Genomic DNA, 20,837 nt, shown 5'->3' with positions numbered 1-20,837 from the left:
TAAAACCAAAATTTTGCAGATTTCAAAGTGTTTTAAAATGCTTATGGATCACAATCCTTTCATGTAAAAATTGTCAGCTCTCTCATCTTCCCTATTTACTACTTCATAGGGCTATATAAAACGTGTTATCTTTCATTCTTGCCAATTCCTAATGTTTCACCTCTATTTGTTTCCCTTTCCATTTAAAAATATCTCTGAGCCTTAAATGTTACCAATAGTTTTATTCATTAAAGGCTTAAGCTTCTAATTAGACCAGGTAGTTTTACTTTACCTACCAACTATTCTAGAAATAGACATTTTTTTTTTCCTCCCTTTTCAGTAACTTATAAAAATAAAATCTGAAGACTTATGGTTCATTGTACCAAACTACTTCAAGTAGGAAGGAAACCTGGAAGCATTATGTGTTAAACCCAAGAAAGTCTGTTTCACATTATTTCAACATAACAGACTTTGCTTCTAGCTACTATTTCATGTTGCCATGATTTGCCAGGTAAAAAGTTTCTTGCTAATAAAAAATGGGGGGAGAGGCCACAGAATTGAATCAGCAAAATGGAGCCAAGATATCGCTAGGAGCTAACATGTCAGTCCCGCTCCCGTAACCCTCAGTCATGCTCCTGAGAAACAGGTAACTTTTGAACCATCCTATCAGAATGTTCAAGCTGACGATTTAATTACTATTTCTGATCTCCCCTTTCACACAACACCAAAACCATCTCAGTTCAACACTAGCCCTTTCGAAAAAGCACTTCTCAGACACAATACTCATTTTTAGTGATTGTCCTGTGCTTTGTATTAACTCCAAGATTTCTCCTCTTGAGTTTCATAAAGGACATATGCCCATCTGTCATTACATTGATGAACCCATACCATCTTCCAGAGACTGAGTCACAACAGCCTCACATGGATGGGAAACCATTTAGTCAGGGAAGCAAAAAGACTCAGTTGATTTTTAAAGAATCCCAAACATTTAATCAAAGTATAAAGCATTCAGATAAGAATCTAAGTTTACTTGGTTTTTTGGGTGGGGTTTTTTTTGGGGTGGGTGGGTATTTCCCCCCCGACAATTTAACAGGCAAGTGAGATTACCCAGTAGGTCTTTTCCATCTCGTACCATCCAGTATTCCACATTCTACACAAACAGGTATCCTTTTATTAGAATTACCTACTAGGATTACCTAGGACTACCTCCCATATCATCCCCCCCCTCCTTTTTCTTTCTTTTGCTATCTCCTATAAATAAGAGATAGCAAACTACAATGACAATTGCATAGCTTAAAAAAATTGCAGAAGCAAACAGAAATGCTTCATAAAAATGTTTCACCAGTCTCAAGGGGCTATATGTTGTTTTAACAAACAAACTGAGTTTGGGAATTCTAAAACAATACATGTATTAAAGGACAGTAAAGTAACATCTTTCATTCTGTATTTTGTATTGAATTAAAATGTAACAATCCCATGATTCTTGCTTTTTATGTAAGTATAAAAATGTCAAAAAACTTACACAGTTTGTCTTTCACTAAAGGAACTATTTCTAATGCTTGTTTTTACCTTCAATGCCAAGGCATTTCCTGATTTTGCTAGAAAGCTTGGTTGCATGTTAACAGGCTGAGATTTTAAACCTAAGGTTGCCTTCTTGACTAAATGCTGCAGGTAAATGGCATTTAATAGATCATTAAAATATCCTGAATTTTAAACGTCATCTAAAACTCTCCTTCCCTCTCCAATGCTCAGTGATATTATAGTTGCATTAGTTTTCTACTTATCAATGTCCTTCAGATTAGATTAAGCTTGTACTTAAATTGTTTAAAAAAACAACTAAAGTTAGTATTTAAAAACCATTCTTTAGAAATCAGAGTAGAGAGTGAGCTCAGAGCTACTGCTCATTCATCTTGGAACTCAGTACAGTTTCCATTACATTTATCTGAGCTACCTTTGCATAAAGAAACATGTACACAAAATTGTATGAAAAAAAATACAAGACTCCGAATGCTTTCTTTGATAGACGAGGTTTTAACAATAAAACTCCAGCTAAGGTCTAGGAAGGTGAAGAAAAATGTAATACTACAAAGTTCTTTTTAAAAGGTCCATGAGATCTCATTTTTCTACAAGCCACCTTACCTGCACTCGTTTGTTTTTCCATAAGATACTGTAAGCCTCAAGAGAAAAGGGCAGGGGCCAATGATTAGTAACTAAAGTGATTATACTAAAACGTGAGCTCATTCTAGATGCAGCATGGAACTGGTCAGCACACCAAGTAGCGTTCAAGACACAAAAGCATGCAGAGAGAACGCAGTCCACGGTCCAAGTCCTGGAGACACCGATGCAGTCCAGCCATCTCACCTACCTACCTACCTGCACTGCAACAACTAATGAACTTTATCTGGTGAAGTGTATTTATGCATCTTAGGCAACTATTAACTCAATCCACCCCCAAAATCTGTGAAAACTCAAATCTGGGTTCCTCCTGACTCCCAACGCAGAACCCAATGTTTAGCTACAACACTTTCTACTGCAAAGGGAAACATTTCTTAGTCTTTTCTTCTGTGTAACTGCATAAATCTGTGAGTCTCCAGCCGCTGTCTTTCCAAACTATCCTGACCAGACACAGGACAAAGGAATGGGAAACGCATCTCTAAATGTTCTGTTCAGCTCCTTTTGCACCAAATAGCATTAAGGGCAGACAAGAAATAAAGCTACATTAAGTTTATGAACGAATATGGAAAACTGAGAAGGGTCGCATCTAAGCTAGTTTCTCAGGGTTTCTATGATCAGTCTAAAACCAACAATCTGCAGGCCTACAATATTTCTTTAGGAGTATTTTCTAGGGGAACCAGCAGGGACTAACACATTTCATAGTTCAGTTCAGCCTCAGTCATCCCACATTAGCAAATACTCTGCTGGGAACCATATTTAATTTCAGAAGAAACATGGCCAAAGGTGTTGAAAACGTACAGCAGTCTCCTTCAAAAAAGCTTTAGAGAGCATTGAACTCTGTGGTCCTGTACCAAGTAATAAAACTCAGAGATTCACCTTGAGTAAAACTGTCTAAGGCATGCTGGGTCAAGCGACTCCTCAGGTATGCTGCTACATCTATAAACAAGATCAACAGCTAGGACACACAACACTTGAGCCTTCAGAGAGCAATCTACATTTTTGATGTTTCTTTTCTTCAGTTTTTCACTGTCAGAGAGGACTCAAATCTTGCCCATGCCCTCCCACTCCCCTCCTTCAGAGGATGCCGTGATGGCATCTTAGGTGGCACTCACCAAGACACTGAATGCTGCAGTAAAACAAGGGTCTCTCCCTCCCAAGCCTGCCCCAGCTGCAGCCACAACACTGCAAAGCAACCGCTACATGCATTGTCCCTCAAAGCCATGCTGTGCCATATGAGTGGAGGGAGATTTGCTGCACACAACAAAACTATCTCTAAGGTGGTGTTTTACAAGGTAAGAAGGAAGAAGGGAGAGAGAGACCTTCAGGTTCTTAAAGAGCAATACCCTCTCTAATTGGTTCAGGGCTTTGGGCTGTTCCCCACTACTTAGCTCCAGTTTGTTGAGAAGACATGAAGAGATCTGTGAAAGATAGGCAAATGCATGGTTTAAACAAAGCAAAATAAACCCAAAGAGAAGAATAACCTGGCAGAGTGCAAGGCTGCAGGGCAGGCTCCTGGCATGCACAGCGAAGAGACAGTACAAGGTAACTGCACAGATCAAGACACAAGACAGAGCATCACTTAACCGTGCTGGGAGCAGCCATCACTTGATAAGGGTAGCCCTCCTAAATTCAAATTCACCTTCACATTACACCTTCTCTGCACAGACCATGACAAATTCTGATACCTGCAGTACATTAGCCTGATCTCATTTAGCTTTCCTGAGGCCAGCCTACCATCATCACAAATCTTGCCACTTTTCACAGCACGGGAAACAACCAATCATTAGGTTACTAGACAAGAACTAAAGCCCCAAGCTAGTTTCAGATTCCTACAAGTAAGCATGCAGTCTCTCAAAACACTGCTATACTGGCTCTGAAATGTACATTTACCCTATGTTGCCACTTTTCTCAACTCATTAAAAGTAAAAACAGAGTGGAAGTTATAATGTTATAAATAGTATATTCAGTGTAAGTTCAAAGGTGGCTATTTCTTCTCTAGCACTCTTCTTCCCGTCCTGTTGCTCTCAACAGTAGAATCCTGTATTTTTATTGACATTCTTTATATGGAGTATAAAGAATATATATATGTATAGAAGTACATATGGAGTTCCTCAAGTGGACCTCCCTCCACCTAAGAAATTATTACAATAATAATCACACACAGTCATGTTTATGGTATTTGCCATACTGAATCCAGCTGCTAAAAACCTCACTGTATAGAGGGAGATGGTGGTGTTGAACAAACCTGGACCTTCCACCCTCAGAAAATTGTGCATTTAGGGAAAGGGAGAAAAAGAACAGTCTACTTTGATTTGGCTGCTAATAGAGACGGCATTGCCCATGTGAACTAAGGTTTTCGCTACAGAACGCTACCCCTTTCTAGAAGCCACCAAAGCTTTTTCTACAATAGCCCCATTTCATAATGTTTTTATGCTGTTTCACCAGCCTCAAAAAGTTTCCTTTCTACATAGGGAGAACTGGACAAATACACCCCAAGAGCTCAGTATTAGACCTGTAGTGAATGAAGAAAGATGAGAAAGAAGCTGGAGAGAGAGCAGAAGACAGCAAATGATCAGAAGACATCACCATCAGGTCCCACAGCTTGCTGGGGTTTTCTAGCCCACAGCAGCTGATGGCTGTTCCCAGAATCCAGACTGACTCACTTAGGCAGCAGTATCATTAACAAGATTCACTACTGGACTATGTGGGCTTAATCCCACAGAATTAATGAAGCTATGTCCATTTATGCTGTTAAACATGCTCTTTCAGTAAACTAGGGACTTGCAGGAATGAAGAAACACAAGTGTGAAAACAAACAATATAGAGATGAGTGCAAGCCCTAGACAAGAGCAGAACAGCCAACACAATGCTGAGTCTTACCTTCTTCATATTCATTCCCATGTAGCTTTTAGGCTCCTCTTTAAACTGAGGCAACCTGAAAGACAAAGAACAAGCCAAAAATACATAAACTTTCTTGGGTTAACAAAATGGGAAAAAAATAGACTGCTCTTTCCAGTCACGCTGCAGATACTAGAAAGCCAAAATTAGGTTTTCTCCACAAAAAAAAAAAAAAAAAAAAAAGACGTTCTTAGTTTCTTTTTCTGCCAAAATCTGCTGAGGGGAAAAAAAACCCCAAGAATAGGTGAGAAGTGCTTTGCATGCTATTACTGCTAATAGCAGTTTTGCTATATTGATTTTCATTGTTAATGGTCATGTAAGTACAGTTTCTTTTCCTTCAGTGTATGTTTTCAGCAGTGGACTAGCTAGATTCGTTCAAAACAGGTTTCTCTGATGCTGCTAAAAACAGCTGCTGAGCCAGGGTATCATCCACACCAGGACTCTTGCAGTGTACTTGTTATTACTAGTCATGGCAACCCTTTTCATTAACTTCGTAGAATCCCCAGTAGTTATCCTCTATTCTGCATCATATAAACACAATTATAGTGCACAGTGGATCTAAGTTTAAGCTGAATGCTTTGAGCTAAGCAGTCCCTGTCTCAGAAGTAAAGGAGGTAGACAGCTCTCCCCTGTGCTACCAAATGACAAATGCATACAGCTCTGCAACTCCACACACCCTGCTCTCCCTTCTGTTCCCTTACTACACTTCTATCTTTGCTTGCTGAAGGGATAAAAGCCTTGCAGCATAGCTTTGGCTGTTTCTTTTTCTGAAAAGCAAGATGGCCAAACCATCCCTGCAGTTGCTGTCTTTGCCTTGCTTCTAATATACCAGTGTCCACAGGCACAGATGGTGGTGGTGTCTCCAAGCATTATCAAGGAGGACAGAGGAGAGGATACACAATAAGTAATGAATAAGCACTAAGTAAAATTCACATATGCATTTGGAGAAAAAGTAATGCGGTCTCTCCTTTTTGGAGAGATTGATTCTGACTCTGCCGCACATTCATCCAGTGCACTGCATGACACAGGGTGCACAGAGGAAAAAAAAAACCCTGAGAACCCACTGGAACTGAGTGTGACAATGAGAAAAAAAATATTATGAGAGCTGTGTTTCACAAGCTGTCAGCTTTACTACAATCCTTTCCTACTAAAAGTATTTCTGTATCTGCACATTTCCTTTTTACAATACCCAGAGAAAGTCTATGATTACTTCACTATCTGGAAAAACAGTTTTGAAGTTAAATAACTTACTTGAGTTTAAAAGAAGTAATCTTAATTACCTGAAGGGTGCTGAAAAGGGCAGAACATTTGTCTAAGACACATGATCTCAAGAGTTTAAAATTCTCTTTGATATATGAGGTCAAAGCTCTCAGCTTGAAATCAACATGTGACTATTCAACACCATTTCTATTCTCTCACCTGGAGAGCGCTATATTTTTTAGAGCACTTTTTTTTTTTTTTTGGAGTGAAGTTTGCATTCTCTGTCCTCAAACTGGTTCCATATCCTAAAGCTCTTCATTACTTGGCTGTCCATCTCTCCTCAAAGGACACCTTAAACCAGGCAACCTTCCCTACCTCTGCCTCCCTGCAGCCTAACAAGGTCAGCCCAAGAGAAAAGTGCCAAATCCTTCATCCCCTTCCACCTCTAAATAATGACCATTTTGGATGATTTTTCTGAGGGCCCTTAAGTGGAAGTGTGAAATCTTTCTGTCCTTAGAGGGCCATCTCGGCAATGCTGAGGCAAACACAAGCAGGTTTACCTTGTGAAGAGCAGCTGCACCATGTCGACCAGAGTGTGCTCTGCAGATTTTCTCAATAACTCTGCGAAGACAAAAACAAATAACACAGGTGTCATTACTCAGTGTGATATTATCAAGAGGCTTCTTCAAGCAGACTCCCCTCCGAGCCTTGTTTACAGAGATTACGGCAAATTTATTAAAACCAGCTCCAATACCGCATTACTGCAAATGGGCATATAATCACAAGGTGGCGCCACAAAGCTGGGGAAAAAGAGCAGTCAAAAGTTGTACAGTGAACTCCTAACAAATTTTCCATGAAGTTGTAGAAAGACACAATAATATACAGCTCAGCAGCTTTCCACGGCGGCATGTTCTACAATAGAACTGGTTAATGCTGAGGAAACCCGATCATTTCTTAACTGCAGAAGTATGAACAAACCTACCACTGAGTCTCATTTCAAAGCATATGCGGAAACAGGACTGCATGATCTCACACACAGATTCGTTGGTGAGGTGGGCTCCCACTGGAGTGAGCAGCAAGGTCCTCAAAACCTGCAAAGAACAGCGCACGTATGTCCCATAGTACAATGACCCTTGCATGCATTTCCAAGAGAAGGTTGGCTTCCTCAAGGACTGCCATGAGCAGAAAACCTAAGGATTTTCCAGGAGTCATTTCAAACTGAATGCTGTGCTCAACAAACAGACAGATTAGGAGACAAGAATGATCTCCCAGCCCGCTTCTAAAAGAAGCCTGACATGCTACATGCTACCCAATATTTAAATTCAGTAACTAGCTATCTGCTGAAAAGTGCACAGACCAAAGAGGTGTATAGTTCATAGGTTTGTCTCTACAAAGAATTTTTCTCAAAAATCAGTTTGAGAGCTCCATATGCTTAATTTACCCCTCACTAACACAGACCATGCACAAGGTAGGATTATCAACACTACCACATTATCAAGCCCTTAATTTAAAAATCGTTTCATTTAAGCTTTTAATTATTTTCATTTGGAAAAGCTTTTACCACAGGTATATGAGCCATCTGTTTAAAAATAAAGTCTGTCACTAAGCTCCTACAGAGTCAAAACATTGCTCCCTCCTCTTCATCTCCATGTAACAGGATATGTTCCACAACGGGCAGCAACCATTATGGTAATTACCATTTCTCTTCACTTACCTGTAGGATTTTCATCAAGACAACCTCATCGCTCGCATGATCCGTGCCCACAAATCGGGCATGGGTGACAGCATCTGCCATGTTCTCCATCCCCTCCGCTGTGCCCTCATGGCTGGGATCTGAGTAACAGAATAAAAATATATGACAGGGAAAGGCCACCTACAGCCTACCACCTCTGTGGGGAGACATCTACACAGAGATACTTTGTTGCCATCTGCTTCCTTAATTTGTGTGACTCGGAGTGAGTGGACCCTACAAGAGCAACACTCACCTCCCAGTAACAGAAAGAGTTTAAAACTGGGAGCTTTCAGAAAGACTTTATCAAGAGTCTATCTACATTTGCAAAAAGATGTAACCTAACAAAGAAAAGAATTACAATTCAGTTGTTACCGGCTCCATGTATTTTTTTAGATGTTCATTTGTAAGACTGTGTCCTGTTCCCTACAATATAGCACAATCAGCTGTTAAATGCATTCAGTTCCTCCTTGGGAATGAAAAGAAAACAGCTCTTAAACATAGGGAACCTCAAATTTACTCCCACGAGGAGAAAATGCCAAACAAGTTCCACTGGATTGAGAAGGAAAAATTGTCTCTTGTTCTACACCCCCCCCAAGGAATAGGAGCTGGGGAAGGAATGGACCAGTAGCTTTCCCCAGAGACAACAGTAGACAGACAGGATCACAGTTTAGATATCGGAGTGGCAGGCCTCCCGCTTCAATCATTCATCAAGACTCCTTCAGTCTTCTGTAGCTACAAACAATGGTGCAGTTGAGAGAATGTTTAGGACGAGATTGTTGCTAGTAACCGTATCTTGTGCCACATTACAGTGGCTTCAGAAAAGCTGCCTCCGGCTTTGATTTCATTCTCACTTAAACAACACAGCACTGGGCAAGAATCTTGTTACCTTCCTACCTAAACAGTCATTAGGAAAGAAAGGAGACAACCTAAACACTAGTTAATACCTCATTAATTGGCAATGGGGCCTCTTGAACTCCAGCAAGAATGAAGCTGACAGAGGAACCATGTAAGACCTTGTATACTTTGCAGAGAAGCTTTGCAGACTCCCTTTTTGACTCCAGTTGTGTTCACACCTAGGAAGGGCTAAGCCCCAGGTGTTAAAGAAAGCTGCCCTTATTGTGGTCCAGAGAGCAGCCTGGGGATTGACAGGGGCTGCAGGATAAGAAACTTCTCATAGTTGCATGAAACTGAAATGGCATCAATGTACTTCAGAATCCCATAAATCTACATAGGAACAGCACTTCTCCTTTGCCATCTCTTACACATCCCTATTAAGAGCTGAGCTTGCCTACTTTTGACATAGTTGTCTCACGCACACACACAAAAATCTTGCATAGTTGAGAGTGAATTCCTCTCCTGGTTTGCTAGTCAAACCTCACTGAGCTATCAAGGAGACTGTTCTAAGACCAATCAGTCATTTTTTACCTACTTCAGCAGCAGCACTCAACAGGATACCAAACTCTGATACTGGGAAGCATTAGATAAGAGGCCTGGCTGTCAAAGGCAGTTCTCTGTGTACCTTCAATAATGGCTTATAATCCAGTTAGAAGCTACCACTCTTCCACCAGAGGCAATAAAATCAGCCATATGTTGGTACCCTGTGCACTCTTATTCATAAATGGAAATAATAGCTTAAACCACCAATGGTAATGTAGGATCACTCTAAATTGCCCCAATTAAATCAGATAAAGACCAGTGGTGTTACAATGCCAGCACCTACGTTACCATTACTGTTAACCAACCTCAACAACTACAGTGGAAAGCAGCTAAGTGGGCATCAAGAGGAAAAAGCCACTTGCTGCAGAAAAGGCTCCCACAGGCAGAACACGCAGATTCACTTCACTGTCACCTCTTCCAGTAGATGTGAGTTGCTGTAGGCTTAGGGATACATTTATTCATAGTTATGGATAGTCTGTGTGAAAAGGAAATGCAAGTTGTGCATACACTTCTTTAACAGATCTATGACTACTGCTTCGCTGTTCTAGCCCCTACCTTCAACACTAATAAACACACCTCTCTCCCAACACACATCACGCCTGACTACTTCAGTCCTGGCTCCCTGGAACAGCTCTACAAGTTCAGGTCAATTTATAAAGCCTCTTGAGTTCAATTAAAAGCACAGATACTTCTACTTCGCAGAAACAAGATACAGAAAAGATCAACCCGCTTCTTTGTTCCCTTGTGAGAAAACAGTACAGAAAGATGTGTCAATGACTGCTCAGAATCACTAACAAAAATAAGTTTGTGTGAAGCAAAATATCAGTTTGAAAATTGCCACCTACAATGCAAAGATCCAGAGACCCCATCTAGACTTACACATTTTGTATGGGGTGTACTCTCATAACAGGCAGGCAAAAGAACAAGCAGAAAGCAGAAAATCCAGGCTCTCAACCATCACGGAAATCCAGGAAAGACAGAAGCCTGCTCAGTAACACCTTTAATGGAACTAAAATAAATCACCAAGGAGACAGAGAAGGTAGAGGGGAGAACAAGCTTTAAACTCCCCAAACAGCAAGTCCTCTTGCTGGAAGCCGAGCAACAGCTACTCACAGATAAGTAGTTTTCAGGAACACCAGGGAAAGTTAACTTTAGAAATGGAGCCAGAAGCTGCTGTGGACACACTGTGATGATAATAAAAAGAGCACGTACCTTTTCTGAGGAAAGTACAACAAATACAACTCTGAAATTCAACCACTAGTCTTTCTATAGCTAAGGTTTGAGCTCATCAAAAAGGCTGACAGCTAGCTAGCGCAAAACTGCTGAGTAAGGAAATAACTAATCTGAGGGATAAAAATCAACGGGAGTTTACTATTGTTGCACAGTTTTCTTGTACTTTAAAAATTACCATGTAATATATCAACTATAACTCTTGAAACAGTAGTACTTATTTCGGAGCAGAGGATAATCTCTGTAAGGCTAACTATTCCTACCAAAACGCATGGTGGATATCAAATCATTTTATCTAAATAAGCTGTGATTGCACGCTATACCATTAGTGAACTGCTGCATCCAACAACCTCGGAACAGATCTTTGCAATTCAGACTACTAGAGATCAGAAGTCTCAAAGGCTACTCAAGAATCATTCTTTTCTAACTGGTTTTAAAACATACCCCTCAGCAATACTGGCCTGAAAAGTAGACAGATAACCACCTGCTGACATGTGACAGAACAAGAGAAACAGTGAGAGGGCACGAGGATTAGCAAGGAAATGCTTTGGAAATAGGAAAAGAAAGCAGTTTTAAACAAAGATAGTTATCAGAGGAGTTTGGCCCTTTCACTGCCCACTAGTTTTCAACCCAGTGCATAGAGCAAAAGCCATCCACTCACAGAACAGACACAGCTAATGATGCTTTTGAAAAAAGTGCTGGTTTCACCTGTCAATTATGCAGCCCCAAAATGCACCACAAATATCAGCCACACTGAGATTTCCCCACTGTGGTTATGCCAGAGTCCATCCTTCCTTGTTCTGTACAGTTTAAAACAGATTTGTATGTTAAGGACAGTTCTAAGCTTTTCCTATCTTTAGGCAAACAGTCTTTAGACTACCTTTAGTCTTATATTACAAAGAGAAATATAAGACCAAAAAGCTTTAATTTAACAACACAACCCTAGCCAGATGTTCAGTCAGCACCACTAATCCCAGCCTCACTGGTATCTGGAGCAGCACAAAGGACAAGGCCACTGTGAATGTCACCTGAAGCAGCAACAGAGGTCTTAGATTACAGGTTCTGCTCCACAACAAAAGCCAGGCAGAGGGTCTTTTCCACTGTCTACTACAAAGACATGCTTACCAACAGTTACAGGGATGTGCCCTTGCTGGAGTGACCTAGTTAGTATTCTAAATAACAAGTAGCTAGAGAAAGGCTACAAATTCTTAACCACATTTTTTCCTGTTTCTGCCTCAAATCAAGTATTTGTAGCCAAGTTTGCAGACACTGCCTGTGCAGACATTTGCCTGGACATGTGATATCAGCCTGATGTTCTGATCCCACCCAGACCATAAAAGCCCAGAAAAAGAGTCCATCCCTCATTCTACATTGAAACCAACATATTTTGCACTATTGCTTAGTCCTTCAGAGGGACATGCTTTACAGGCTTATTTATTACGATTTCTTTATCGTCCTATGGAGTGAAATCAATATTGCATCATTTTAGTTATTTTTTGCCACTTAATTATACCCAATACTGCCCACTAATTGATGTCTTATCAAGACACTAAATTTCCATCAAACTCTTAAAAATTTTTTTTTCCTGCGAGTCCAAACTTTTGCTCATTTTAATTTTAGGTCCTTCCCACAAGAAGGGTCTGCATCTACATCAAGTCCTTTCTTTCTCTAACTTCCCTCATGCTAACTCCAAAGAACAAAATATTTAAAACAACAGTGCCAAAAATTCAACAGTGTTCACTTACAACGTAAGGGAGGAAAAGAACTGAGAAATCTGAACCCTGGAGGGGAGGAGGACAGGTAAGATAGTTTTCTCCAAGTAAGACTATGTATAAACAATCATAGATAACAAGTTTTGTAATTCACACAGGTATGATCAGAAAGTACTAATGGAATTTACACAGAAAAATCAAGCACCACTAACAACAGGATGACACATTGAAGGCAGACAGAAAGCCAGCTAATGAGTTACTACAAGCCAGCTGAGCCATGGGAACTGACCACATGCGCATTATTAGTCTTTCACAAATATAAAGGAGAATGCACACATTTGAAAGTCTGGGCAGCGGCAAAACTGTCTCTGCCATGACAATTGTGACAAGTGAAGAGTACTGGCACACCACTGGACAGGGTCTGGGACCGGGCAAAAAAAAAATCCTCACTCTAGAGCAGAAATATTAGTCCACAAAACTAAATAAATTCTACTGTGTTTGTGTATATTACAACATTGTAACCCAAGCTGGTATTCTCCCCGCCCTGGCCCTTTTGCTCAGACGGCATTAAAAAGCAGTTGGTGACCACCACAGTCCAGCAGCGGGCCATACACACATGCAGCAGTCAGGGCAGACTAGAAGCTTTGGCTCCGTTTCCAGCCATTGCCGTAGTGCCATGAAAGACCAGCAGGTATGATGTTAAGAAACTGCGGATGCCTGTTTCCCCAGCATCAATGACAATTTTCTTATTTCCCCAATCTCCTCATTAAGACTGCAAGCACGTATCCTGGCCAAAGACACATCTCAAGGAGATGCATTTGGCTGGCATTTTGGCAAATCCCAGGAAGCCACATCACATACCTATTAGTGCATATGAGAGGAACTTATTCACAGAGGTGAGGGCCAATCCAGTTATGGGGCCTGTAGTGTCTTCAGAACGGATTACTTCCAGGAAAGGCCGAAGGAATATGTTGGGTTCAATTTCAGATAGCTCTGTTAAAACAAAAATAATTTTAAAGAGACATTCAGTTAGACTTGATTCATTAGGATTCATTTTCTCTTTAAGAATCTACAGCAACCTTAATCTCAGAGGAGAGAGGCCTGCAATAGCTTAGTTTCAGAAGGCTGGTGAGAAGGTCAGGGTTGCTTTTAAATGTACATACACACACATATACCTATATATTTTTAAAAGCAATGGTTTGTGAAGTTCACTTTCTTATGCTCTTCAAAACAGCTTTCTGGAGCCTTCTGAAACAAATCCTATTGTAAGAACACTCTGTAAACACCACAGAGCCACTGCTGCCTAAATTCAGGCTTTAATTAATTGCCAGATATGGTTGCATTCTCCTAGTACTCCTGGAATTGTGTGATCACATTATATAGACCCTGCCCCACCTTCCGCCACCTCTGTAACACCCTACTACACATACAGCCTCATACCAATTACATGCATAGTACAAATGTACAACCAGGTTAGTTGGATCTTTTGCAGCTCTTTGCCCGAATACAAATTGCATTTCTGCAACACGAGAAGTTTGCTTGGCAAAGACAGGAAAAACTCATAAGATAAACAAATGTAAAAACTCTCCTGTCTTGTTCTCAGAATACCTGTAAAGCCTCTCAACCAAAGAAGAAAAAAGGGCACTCTTCTCTACTTGCTGCTTTGGACAGCAAGTAACCTCTCTAAAGCTGCAATACAAGAAGGCAGATGCACTGGGCTGTTGAGCTGGAGAAAGAACAACTAACGAGCTTCCTAAACTTTTCAAGATGATCAATGGAAGCTTTGGGAATGAAAAAGAAATATAGAAAAGAATAGCCAGAACCAGGGAAAGTGACCAAAAAAAACGCCACCCCACCCAAAACAAAACAAAAAAACCCAAACAAAAAAACCCCAACACAAGGAATCAAGGTAATAGGAGTCCTGAGGAGGATTTAGGAGAAAAAGCATTAAAAAGCAGGTGAAGGTAACCACAATACAGCCAGTACACAGGCAAAGAAGAGTGTATTTAAAGTAACTTAAATATTTCTGGTCTCAGGATTATCCAAGTACAAACACTTGGCTCAACTTGCTGAAACCTACATTTTATTCCTAATAAAAGTTAACAAGTCTAATGGCTAATAGTGTCACAGGAACACTGGCATTTATATTCTTGGTGATCCAGTATTGCACTTATCTGTCACATGAGCTTCTTTGAGGCAGGGGAGAAAAAAGCCTGTGATTCCTGAATCCTTAGACAAGCTGCTGCTTTTCTATCTACCAACATAACTCAATTATTTTACTTAAAAAAAAAAAAAAAAAAAAAAAATCCAAACCCTCCTGATTCTAAGATAAGTGAAATTCCATTTTATCATGGTTCCTATTGAAAAGCCCTAAGTATCAAAGTAAAAAGCTTATCAGAAAGCATGTTAACTGTGACAAATTTTGGTGAGGAAGCAAAGGAGGAAGAATAATGCAGGGTTTTTTTGTTTTAAACAGTTAAGACCACAGAGAACAACATCGATGTGCAATAGTTTTGCTGTTAACTAAAGCAAAACTGCAACTAAAAAAAAGGAACTTTGGGAATCATTATGCAGTCTCTTACCTTTCAGCCACCAGTTCAAATCAGGCCAATGCCACTAACTTGTGAGAGGTTAAAAGGAACATGATGATTCAACCTTTTTGGCTTAAGAACAACTCCCCCAACTTGTCAGATAATATCCTGGTGTGACATTACAATTGTGTCACCTCTCAATAGCTCATGGAAATGCAGAGGATCATAAGACATGCTTTCATCAACGTTTATTTAAGTGTGCTTTATAGAGCACTTGTCTGGTTACAAGCACTTGGACAACATTAAATATAGTAAGACTACTAGGGATCAACGCTCAAACTCTTCTTCCCCAAAACTGATCCTTTCTATAGAACAGTCAGCACCATCATGATCTGGTCAATTCCTCCAGCCTCCTTCAGTCCAGTGAGCCCCAGGATGGAAAAGCTGCACCTTGGTTAGTAAGAAAAATGGGACTTCAGCAGAAGTATGTAGATGCACAGGTGGAATGAGATGATGAAGACAAACTTGCTAGCAGAGGATACATAGGATATCACACTCCCCATTAATCCATTTTCGGGAAAACAAATAGACATTTTCTTTATAAGAGGGGGGAGTTTCATTTTTTTCTTTCAATTAAAGTTGTGAATCTTGCTGTGGTTAAAGATTAGATTCCCCTGCAGTCTAACTGAAATCCCCAACTTACATGAAGATCACAAAATGGCTTGTCATAATTAGGACTTAACTTAGGCACATACTGTTGATTACACAGCAACTCTGGCCAGTTATTCCAGATAACTGGCCTGATATTCAGAGACTCTAGCTTTTATGGTAACACAGCATTTTACATTAAGCTCTCTGAAACTGACTGTGTATGCTGTAAAACTGTTTCAGACTGGATAGTTGGTGCTGTGTTATTGAAAAAAAAATTTAAAATATACTGAACAAGAAGAAAGTATTTTTAGTGCAAGACTTACCCTCTAAAGGACTACTATCTGAAAGATCTCCATTTCAGTGAAACACCAATCACACTGCTAATTGCCTGCACCTGAGGAGCATTCACTTGATTACTTCAATGACCTCTTCTTACCAGCAGCATTTGCAGGCATTGAGGACTTACAGGGGTCACCAGCTCCCTTTTCAAAGCAGAACTCAATCTCGGCAGTGGTGCTTGCTTCAATAGAAAGACTGGGAGCACAGAAAAACACTCATACTGTAGCTATTCTTGCTATATCCTGTCTTGAAGCAGATTACTCTCATTGGCTGAAGTATCAGTTCAGCATCTGAAAGTGGCACTAAAGCTACTTGGAAGTTTTTAACCAAGTAAAAATTTTGCAAACAAGTCAGTAAGTCAAAGATCAATCCTTTTCTTTTAACTTAATCCTGTTGAGCTCAGTGAAGTTAGTTCAGAAGCTCTCTCCCTGAAAGGTTTTCATAGCCTTATATCCTGAATGTGGCAGTGTCCAGAACCAACCTGCCAGCCCTTTCAGATCAGTAACTACAACTGCGAGGTGCACTCCGTGCCAGCTTTTACTACCAGAGCTCAAGTTTAATCTAAAGCACAGAACAGCAGGAACTGAATAACGCTCTTTTCACAATACTTTGGTAAGGTAGGACCATAGTCTTTAAAAGGGAGTTGTTCTGCCCAGCAAGTTAAAACTTCATGAAAGAGACACTATATAAAGCCTTGATCTTTTTTGGCACCTAACTGTAAAAGCAATGCTATGCTCTCCTGAAAACATCTAAGAACCTCAGAAAGGGCAGTAAAATCAATTATAACTCTAATAATTCCTTTGCCAAAACAAGGCTATATAAAGTAAACATTGAATGTTTGGAAGTACATACTTGAACTTTTATGAAAGCTTTCCAAAAAAAGCAGCTCTGATTTTCAACTCTCTGGTTCTTGCTCTGCCAGATTCAGGTTCAGGCATTACAAGAGAGGAAACCATAACCAGTTAGACACTTGAGATTTGCTTATAGACATGTTTCTCCAAGTATATCTCCTAGCAAGAGACATTTCTCAGCATTTGAACTAGAAAACAGCGGATGGTTCTCTGCTTAGGTAACTACTTTCAACTCTGGGGAAAAACAAACAAACAAAAAACCCACCCCAAAACCCACCAGCCCTACAAGCATGACAGCCTAGGGTATTACAAGAGGAAAAACTGACTAAGTGTCCATGAGGAGATCAAAATTTCACTAGGGATTCCTACAAGCAGCCTTCCTTTTCAATCTACTCAAAGCTAGGGAAAATTATATTAAAACATGATTTAGTCTTAAATGAAGAGCCTGGGCTGCTTTGGGGACCAGCTAGAAAGCACTTCCCATTCTTTTCACGCAGGTCCCTTCAACGAAATTTCAGGGAAGCAATCATACACCAGCACCAGCACTACACCCCAAAATCCTCAGCTAGCCCAAAGCACTGCACGGAGATTGAGAAGAAGGGAAAGAATATCTTAAGTAGCGTATCAGAAAGCCATCTCTTCAGGCTGGCAATTTTAATATGAGGAGGGAATTCCTTTGAGACCACAGTGCTTTCCTTCATTCATCCTATGGATTATTTGCGCTTAGACACACATGTCTATAAAGATATTTAAACAACTAATTCATGTTTAAGCACCTAACTCCCATTTCAGCAATCCTATCCAGCCATTCTGGCACTTCAGCAAACAAGCTGCATCAGACCTCCGGCGTCCCCTTTCTCCTGAAGTACAGGAGCAGGTCCCCCTCGGAAGAGGTTTCTTATTGTTAGCACACTGTTGGCACATTCCTGATCTAAAACGCTCACATAAGCTGCTTTCTCTGGCAGTTCAACTCTTCACTCCTGAATGACTCTTATCAGGATCGGCTATGCGTTCCGAATCAGAGTAAATGAACGAGAAAAAATTGTTTATGACAAGTTATTTCAACATCATTTGTCCCCAGGACAGGCAACTGCAACCCAAACCACATGACCTGGACTCCTCTTATGCAGCAGCTGTTGGCCTTTGACGCCCAGCCTTCAGAAAGGCTGTCTCAATTGTATCCCACGCACCTCTCCAATGCAGACGAGCTCAGACAAGAGCAATGCTTCAAGCATGTGCTATTACCTTCCCTGCTTACGCACTGAAGTGTACAACAAACAGGCATCCTCTTTTCTTCTAAAGGTGAGAAAAAGACAAAAATAACATTGTACAGAGCAGAAATTCAGCTCTTCAGGACTCCTGCCTGAGAGCTCAATGAGTTTATGCCACAGAAAATTGAGGTACCAGCAAGCGCTTCCTGGCTCACCCTCAAAACCACTTGCTGCAAACACTGACTTTCTGGCCTATGTGACTTCGTATACGCTTTATTCTCAGTTCACCCACCAAACACCAAAACATTTTGTCTTTTCACCCAAGGGTGAGAAGTCCCTGCAGTCTCTCTCAGCAAGTTAGAGAGAAGAAAAGTTACATGGAAAAAGGACAAAATTGTACTTGCCTCTTAAAGCCATCTAAAAGTATTGAGTAGCCATACTCTTCAGATTTTCAAAAACATTTCTGAAGTCTTAACTGCTGGAATAAATACTGGCTTAATCTCACCCAGATCAAAATGCAGGATCACAGGGAAAGGAGAAATTCCTTTGAGTTAGTCCAGTGATTATCTGTTAGTTAATTTAGAGATTAACAAATCTAGCGAACAGAACTAGAGTAACTTGTTCCTCTCTCAAAATTTCCAGAGCTCAAATTTGCTTTACATAGAGTCAGTTAGGTAACAGCCACAGAGCAGTATATGCATATTGGTTCTAGGTCCCTTGGCAAAACTACAATTTCAGCAGCTCTACAGCTGATGAGCGGAGGCGGCGCATGTTTCACCACTCCGAAAACAAATTCTCTGGACTGACTGGAACACATGCCACCCTGCACCTGCAATGAAAGACATGCCCTGACTTCTTCTAGCTCGGAAGTTTAGTCCAACATTTAACTCCAGTTCACTAACGGCCAATTAATGTAGGGTAACAAGTGTAAAAAAGCTAAGCTAGATGATCCGCGTTCATTTGTTCCTGAACGTATGTTCCCCTCTGCACAGTTCTGGTACAGTCAAGGTTTCAAGTGAAAAGAATCCTCTGCCATCTCTCCCCGCCAGGGGTTTTTGTTGTTGTTTTGGTCTTGTTTTTCTTGCAAGGTCTAGACCAGCCCCTGCAACACGGTGCAATGCGTAGCATGTTTCTAGAGATTTTCTCATCTGAAATGAGAACAGATTGCTACCTATATAGTCTGACCTAGCAGCTAATGTGATCAGAGACATCTCTAGTCCTACTTCCTGAAAATAATGATGGCAATGTCCACTAAACTTGATAAATAAGAGGTCATCAAAAAGAGCAGCCACCTGACATTCCCTACAGGTTCCCCAAAATATCATTGTCTTATCCCAATGTAAGCTCTTAATAGATGAGGAGAAATGGATTCTGACAGCTAGGGAGAAGCTGAGGAGCCAGGAGCCTACATCCTAGTTTCCAGAACACAAATACTGGAAGCTATTTTAAAAGGCTGCTGGGACTGCACAACACAACATACAAGCTCACTGTGGGGATGTGTGGGAGCAAGTTTTGTGTGTCTCTGAAATCAATACTTCCCTATAGTAAGTGTTACCAAAAGCTTTACATATGATAGAAGTAAACATAGGCCCAAAATTAAGGATATTCAAGCCAATGAAGGAGAAGTGAGAATTAACTGCAATCCTTTTCAGTATGCCTGTAAAATATACTCTTCAAAGCTAATTCCCTGTGAATTAAAGTGGTCATTCAGGAGTCCGGGCCCACCGTACCAAGAGGGAAACAGTGTCATTCACAGCCGCACATTAATGCAAGGCTAGAATTACAAATGCAGTTTGACAGGGGGAACCCAGAGCTGTCAAGCCTGTTCTGTTTGCCTAATTTCATTACAATGGCACAAATGCTTTCATTTGTCACACTCCAGCTTCATGTGTTTATCTCCCTTTCACTAAACATGACTTTAACAAATGATTGTTCCATAGTGCCAAGATCTCAAGCACCCCTCAGAATTGAGATTTTTATTTTGGGGAAGGATGACAGAATGCATACTGAGCATTTGACTCTTGGTATCCTCTGGTCAGGGTGGCATAAACTCAACTGAAATATTGTCTCCTATAGGAATTATTTACATCTACCAGTGAAGCAGGAGCATTGACAGTCCCACCAGTGTTAGCCATTAGTTATCAGGGGTTTATCTGATGCCATGCTTCAAATTCAGCTGTTCTGACTGCCCATTAGAAATCCCTGGGCACTTTTTCATAAGCAGGTACTTGCTAGAGTATCTTCAGCCAAAATTACAGCTGGAGTTTTCAGTGTCTCCGCTGTTATTCCAAGTGCTTTTTACCCAGCGTAGTATTCTGTTCCAGAGGGAGTGATATTATGAGAAGTAGAAGATACTCACGTCATTCACAAGGAAAACAAATGCCATCAACAGGAAGCACGGAGCTACACAAAGTGCAAGCTTTCATGGCTTCTGTCTAGATGGACTTAAAGTACAGACACAACTACTCGCTTCTCCTTGAATTTTTAAGACCAGTCATACAGATTGCCAAGTGCAGAAAAAAACTAAGTTGTTGGGATAGCAGCTTATTTCAAAAGCTAGAGTTGTTTAATTCTGCTCTTATTGCTTAGCACTGAGGAGACAACAGAGATGGGAATAATTGCATCTTGACAAACTTTTTTCTGAGCTATGGTTGACATGTATTAGTCAGAGGTTATATTCAAAAGGCTCTGCTTCAAAGCAAGAATAGCTCTTAAAGTGAACTGAGGGGTAATTTGGCATAGCAAGGTTGAAGGTCACCAGGAGAAGACCTTGCTACGAATCCTAGAGTATTTCCTCCCACCCTGTGACCTGAATACCTCTGAAAGGACCATGACTATTCTGATGAAAGGCAACAAATCAATTAACTCCACATAGTAAAAGGCTACTGTTT

General features: G+C 40.6%; 1 protein-coding gene across 7 annotated transcripts in view; it reads right to left on the bottom strand.

The window, feature by feature from the left end:
- GBF1 (golgi brefeldin A resistant guanine nucleotide exchange factor 1) overlaps positions 1 to 20,837 on the bottom strand; it is a 111,433-nt gene that overhangs the window by 34,077 nt on the left and 56,519 nt on the right. For 4 of the 7 annotated variants that reach the window (XM_076338609.1, XM_076338610.1, XM_076338611.1 and 1 more), the window contains 6 exons: positions 13,225 to 13,356; positions 7,967 to 8,085; positions 7,235 to 7,343; positions 6,813 to 6,873; positions 5,035 to 5,089; positions 3,474 to 3,572 (listed from right to left, as the gene is read on the bottom strand). In XM_076338609.1, the coding sequence (XP_076194724.1) occupies positions 3,474 to 3,572; positions 5,035 to 5,089; positions 6,813 to 6,873; positions 7,235 to 7,343; positions 7,967 to 8,085; positions 13,225 to 13,356 (575 nt within the window). Of the gene's footprint in view, positions 1 to 2,118; positions 2,155 to 3,473; positions 3,573 to 5,034; positions 5,090 to 6,812; positions 6,874 to 7,234; positions 7,344 to 7,966; positions 8,086 to 13,224; positions 13,357 to 20,837 lie in introns of all 7 variants that reach the window. The other 3 variants (XM_076338612.1, XM_076338614.1, XM_076338607.1) reach the window with 2 other exon arrangements.

This window comes from Aptenodytes patagonicus, chromosome 5 (assembly GCF_965638725.1).
Source record: "Aptenodytes patagonicus chromosome 5, bAptPat1.pri.cur, whole genome shotgun sequence".
Classification (NCBI taxonomy): domain Eukaryota; kingdom Metazoa; phylum Chordata; class Aves; order Sphenisciformes; family Spheniscidae; genus Aptenodytes; species Aptenodytes patagonicus.
Note: the sequence above shows the minus strand (reverse complement) of the source record. Positions and strands in the feature narration are given on the sequence as shown.